The 6000-nt window shown below is 44.7% G+C and overlaps 1 protein-coding gene across 1 annotated transcript in view; it reads left to right on the top strand.

Annotated features, from left to right (window-relative positions):
• Nucleotides 1-4870, top strand: part of LOC123742370 (dolichyl-phosphate beta-glucosyltransferase-like) — a 27980-nt gene extending 23110 nt beyond the window's left edge. The window contains 4 exon segments of the mRNA XM_045716277.1: nucleotides 1-66; nucleotides 1306-1363; nucleotides 2694-2721; nucleotides 4057-4870. The exon segment at nucleotides 1-66 is cut by the window's left edge and continues 38 nt beyond it. Of these exon segments, the coding sequence (XP_045572233.1) occupies nucleotides 1-66; nucleotides 1306-1363; nucleotides 2694-2721; nucleotides 4057-4172 (268 nt within the window). The 3' untranslated portion in view covers nucleotides 4173-4870.
• Nucleotides 4871-6000: the final 1130 nt, after the last annotated feature.

Below are 6000 nucleotides of genomic sequence, written 5' to 3'. Positions count from 1 at the left end.
TGGCTTCAAGCTCTTCACCCGCGACGCCGCGCTCAATACCTTCTCCTCTCTACACGTGGAGCGGTGGTAAGGTCTCCCCTAACCCTGACAATACCAAAATGTACTGTTGTCTCTCTCTCTGTCTTCTGGAAAGGAAAAACCTAACCATTCACCTTTTATATAAAGTTAACCTGGTATAACACATTACATAATTACATTGTAGCAGTAATTCTATTCTACTTCCTGCATCATATAATTGTCACTACAGGGGAACACTGGTAAGGTCTCTCTCTGAAGGGGAGCGCTTTACTTCCTGATATTTGCATGGTGTGAATGACGGTTATTACATAGTAATTAGATGGCTCTATTTGAACACAACGATGTAAGGGGACAGAGATCTTCAAGACCTTCTCCTCTACATATATATATATATATATTTATGTAACACACACACATTTTCTTCAAATAATTTCAACTTGGATCTGAACAGTGCCCTGGTGTATGGTCTCTCTCTGAACAGAGAAGGGATCATTACTGAACTCTACTTTACTAGTCTAGTTTAGTACTCTACTTTACTAGTCTAGTCTAGTACTCTAGTTTACTAGTCTAGTTTAGTACTCTACTTTACTAGTCTAGTTTAGTACTCTACTTTACTAGTCTAGTTTAGTACTCTACTTTACTAGTCTAGTTTAGTACTCTACTTTACTAGTCTAGTTTAGTACTCTACTTTACTAGTCTAGTTTAGTACTCTACTTTACTAGTCTAGTTTAGTACTCTACTTTACTAGTCTAGTTTAGTACTCTACTTTACTAGTCTAGTTTAGTACTCTACTTTACTAGTCTAGTTTAGTACTCTACTTTACTAGTCTAGTTTAGTACTCTACTTTACTAGTCTAGTCTAGTACTCTACTTTACTAGTCTAGTCTAGTACTCTACTTTACTAGTCTAGTCTAGTACTCTAGTTTACTAGTCTAGTACTCTAGTTTACTAGTCTAGTACTCTATTTTACTAGTCTAGTACTCTTGTTTACTAGTCTAGTACTCTTGTTTACTAGTCTAGTACTCTAGTTTACTAGTCTAGTACTCTAGTTTACTAGTCTAGTACTCTAGTTTACTAGTCTAGTACTCTAGTTTACTAGTCTAGTACTCTAGTTTACTAGTCTAGTACTCTTGTTTACTAGTCTAGTACTCTAGTTTACTAGTCTAGTACTCCACCAGGTTCAGCAGTGCTGCACTTCCTCTGTTGTGAACATCCACTGGTTTTGAAAAGCTTCTGCCTAGTTGTTTTTGTGAGAACATTGTACCTAGAACGTTGTACTGTTCCACAGGGCCTTTGATGTGGAGCTGCTCTACATCGCTCAGCGCTTTAACATCCCCATAGCTGAGGTAGCTGCTCTACATCGCTCAGCGCTTTAACATCCCCATAGCTGAGGTGGCTGCTCTACATCGCTCAGCGCTTTAACATCCCCATAGCTGAGGTGGCTGCTCTACATCGCTCAGCGCTTTAACATCCCCATAGCTGAGGTAGCTGCTCTACATCGCTCAGCGCTTTAACATCCCCATAGCTGAGGTGGCTGCTCTACATCGCTCAGCGCTTTAACATCCCCATAGCTGAGGTGGCTGCTCTACATCGCTCAGCGCTTTAACATCCCCATAGCTGAGGTGGCTGCTCTACATCGCTCAGCGCTTTAACATCCCCATAGCTGAGGTGGCTGCTCTACATCGCTCAGCGCTTTAACATCCCCATAGCTGAGGTAGCTGCTCTACATCGCTCAGCGCTTTAACATCCCCATAGCTGAGGTGGCTGCTCTACATCGCTCAGCGCTTTAACATCCCCATAGCTGAGGTAGCTGCTCTACATCGCTCAGCGCTTTAACATCCCCATAGCTGAGGTGGCTGCTCTACATCGCTCAGCGCTTTAACATCCCCATAGCTGAGGTAGCTGCTCTACATCGCTCAGCGCTTTAACATCCCCATAGCTGAGGTAGCTGCTCTACATCGCTCAGCGCTTTAACATCCCCATAGCTGAGGTAGCTGCTCTACATCGCTCAGCGCTTTAACATCCCCATAGCTGAGGTAGCTGCTCTACATCGCTCAGCGCTTTACCTCAGCTATGGGGATGTTAGCGCTGAGCGATGTAGCAGCTACCTCAGCTATGGGGATGTTAGCTGCTCTACATCGCTCAGCGCTTTAACATCCCCATAGCTGAGGTAGCTGCTCTACATCGCTCAGCGCTTTAACATCCCCATAGCTGAGGTGGCTGCTCTACATCGCTCAGCGCTTTAACATCCCCATAGCTGAGGTAGCTGCTCTACATCGCTCAGCGCTTTAACATCCCCATAGCTGAGGTGGCTGCTCTACATCGCTCAGCGCTTTAACATCCCCATAGCTGAGGTAGCTGCTCTACATCGCTCAGCGCTTTAACATCCCCATAGCTGAGGTAGCTGCTCTACATCGCTCAGCGCTTTAACATCCCCATAGCTGAGGTAGCTGCTCTACATCGCTCAGCGCTTTAACATCCCCATAGCTGAGGTAGCTGCTCTACATCGCTCAGCGCTTTAACATCCCCATAGCTGAGGTGGCTGCTCTACATCGCTCAGCGCTTTAACATCCCCATAGCTGAGGTAGCTGCTCTACATCGCTCAGCGCTTTAACATCCCCATAGCTGAGGTAGCTGCTCTACATCGCTCAGCGCTTTAACATCCCCATAGCTGAGGTGGCTGTCAACTGGACTGAGGTGGAAGGTGAGTCTGTCAACTGGACCACATGTGGCTCCACGGCAACCAGGGTTCGAGCCTCGGCGCGGCCAACTATCTGTGACCTTCCTCTCTGCTAACCAGTCTCCCGACTCGTCTGTCATTAAAACATGAACATACGTAAGGAGATCAGAGTTCCCAGTGAAGAGAGAGAGAGAGGTGTTTTAATGTCTCTGGCCAAGTTGTTTCCAGATGGGGACTACTGGTTAACTAATGTGTTAGTTGTTTCTACTGGTTAACTAATGTGTTTAGTTGTTTCTACTGGTTAACTAATGTGTTTAGTTGTTTCTACTGGTTAACTAATGTGTTTAGTTGTTTCTACTGGTTAACTAATGTGTTTAGTTGTTTCTACTGGTTAACTAATGTGTTAGTTGTTTCTACTGGTTAACTAATGTGTTTAGTTGTTTCTACTGGTTAACTAATGTGTTTAGTTGTTTCTACTGGTTAACTAATGTGTTTAGTTGTTTCTACTGGTTAACTAATGTGTTAGTTGTTTCTACTGGTTAACTAATGTGTTTAGTTGTTTCTACTGGTTAACTAATGTGTTAGTTGTTTCTACTGGTTAACTAATGTGTTTAGTTGTTTCTACTGGTTAACTAATGTGTTTAGTTGTTTCTACTGGTTAACTAATGTGTTAGTTGTTTCTACTGGTTAACTAATGTGTTTAGTTGTTTCTACTGGTTAACTAATGTGTTTAGTTGTTTCTACTGGTTAACTAATGTGTTTAGTTGTTTCTACTGGTTAACTAATGTGTTTAGTTGTTTCTACTGGTTAACTAATGTGTTTAGTTGTTTCTACTGGTTAACTAATGTGTTAGTTGTTTCTACTGGTTAACTAATGTGTTTAGTTGTTTCTACTGGTTAACTAATGTGTTAACTAATGTGTTAGTTGTTTCTACTGGTTAACTAATGTGTTTAGTTGTTTCTACTGGTTAACTAATGTGTTTAGTTGTTTCTACTGGTTAACTAATGTGTTTAGTTGTTTCTACTGGTTAACTAATGTGTTTAGTTGTTTCTACTGGTTAACTAATGTTAACCACTGAAAACATAACAAATCTATTCAGCTAAAATCTACCATGTAAAAACATGTTGGCATTGAGGCTAAATAAAGTGTGCTTTCTCAATATACCTAATGTTGCTAACTTGTTAGTTTAGACAAAATCAAGACGTCAATGTTTTTTGTATTAAAAAAATCTTAAATTACAGCTCACTTCGAGCAAATTTGACAATTTGCGGTTAATTGCGATTTAATTGCAGCAAATCCTATTATTTCTTTTTTAAACGTTTGAAAGCCCTATTTACAATGTTTTATCATGTGTTATAGGGTCTAAGCTGGTGCCAGTGTGGAGCTGGCTACAGATGGGTAGAGACCTGGTGTTCATCCGCCTGCATTACATCACTGGTGCCTGGAGACTGGAGAGCCCGCGCAAGACCGCCTAGCCAATTACAGCAGTCCACACACACACTGAGACAGCCTGCGATTGTAACCAGGGGTTCTGAGGAGGAACAACAGTAACCAGGGGTTCTGAGGAGGAACAACAGTAACCAGGGGTTCTGAGGAGGAGGAACAACAGTAACCAGGGGTTCTGAGGAGGAACAACAGTAACCAGGGATTCTGAGGAGGAACAACAGTAACCAGGGGTTTTCAGGAGGAACAACAGTAACCAGGGGTTCTCAGGAGGAACAACAGTAACCAGGGGTTCTGAGGAGGAACAACAGTAACCAGGGGTTCTGAGGAGGAACAACAGTAACCAGGGGTTCTGAGGAGGAACAACAGTAACCAGGGGTTCTCAGGAGGAACAACAGTAACCAGGGGTTCTGAGGAGGAACAACAGTAACCAGGGGTTCTGAGGAGGAACAACAGTAACCAGGGGTTCTGAGGAGGAACAACAGTAACCAGGGGTTCTGAGGAGGAACAACAGTAACCAGGGGTTCTGAGGAGGAACAACAGTAACCAGGGGTTCTGAGGAGGAACAACAGTAACCAGGGGTTCTGAGGAGGAACAACAGTTACCAGGGGTTCTGAGGAGGAACAACAGTAACCAGGGGTTCTGAGGAGGAACAACAGTAACCAGGGGTTCTGAGGAGGAACAACAGTAACCAGGGGTTCTGAGGAGGAACAACAGTAACCAGGGGGTTCTGAGGAGGAACAACAGTAACCAGGGGTTCTGAGGAGGAACAACAGTAACCAGGGGTTCTGAGGAGGAACAACAGTAACCAGGGGTTCTGAGGAGGAACAACAGTAACCAGGGGTTCTGAGGAGGAACAACAGTAACCAGGGGTTCTGAGGAGGAACAACAGTAACCAGGGGTTCTGAGGAGGAACAACAGTAACCAGGGGTTCTGAGGAGGAACAACAGTAACCAGGGGTTCTGAGGAGGAACAACAGTAACCAGGGGTTCTGAGGAGGAACAACAGTAACCAGGGGTTCTGAGGAGGAACAACAGTAACCAGGGGTTCTGAGGAGGAACAACAGTAACCAGGGGTTCTGAGGAGGAGGAACAACAGTAACCAGGGGTTCTGAGGAGGAACAACAGTAACCAGGGGTTCTGAGGAGGAACAACAGTAACCAGGGGTTCTGAGGAGGAACAACAGTAACCAGGGGTTCTGAGGAGGAACAACAGTAACCAGGGGTTTTCAGGAGGAACAACAGTAACCAGGGGTTCTGAGGAGGAACAACAGTAACCAGGGGTTCTGAGGAGGAACAACAGTAACCAGGGGTTCTCAGGAGGAACAACAGTAACCAGGGGTTCTGAGGAGGAACAACAGTAACCAGGGGGTTTCAGGAGGAACAACAGTAACCAGGGGTTCTGAGGAGGAACAACAGTAACCAGGGGTTCTGAGGAGGAACAACAGTAACCAGGGGTTCTGAGGAGGAACAACAGTAACCAGGGGTTCTGAGGAGGAACAAGGAGTCATCATACCAGGTAGTCCTGAGGCATGGTCCTAGGGCTCAGGTCCTCCGAGAGAGAGAAAGAAAGTGAGAAAGCGAGAGAAAATTAGAGAGAGCATACTTACATTTACCACAGGAGAAATACTCCAGATGTAACAGACTGACCCTAGCCCACCGACACATAAACTACTGCAGCATAAATACTGGAGGCTGAGACAGGAGGGGTCGGGAGACACTGTGGCCCCATCCGACGATACCCCCGGACAGGGCCAAACAGGCAGGATATAACCTTAGACTTGATTAATGATTTGATATGTAATTCCTATAGTCCCCATAGACTTGATTCAGTGTCCCAGCCTCTATCCCCTTCTTCCCCC

The sequence above is a fragment of the Salmo salar genome, chromosome ssa04, assembly GCF_905237065.1.
Source record: "Salmo salar chromosome ssa04, Ssal_v3.1, whole genome shotgun sequence".
NCBI classification, from domain to species: domain Eukaryota; kingdom Metazoa; phylum Chordata; class Actinopteri; order Salmoniformes; family Salmonidae; genus Salmo; species Salmo salar.
This window is presented reverse-complemented; position numbering and strand designations above follow the sequence as displayed.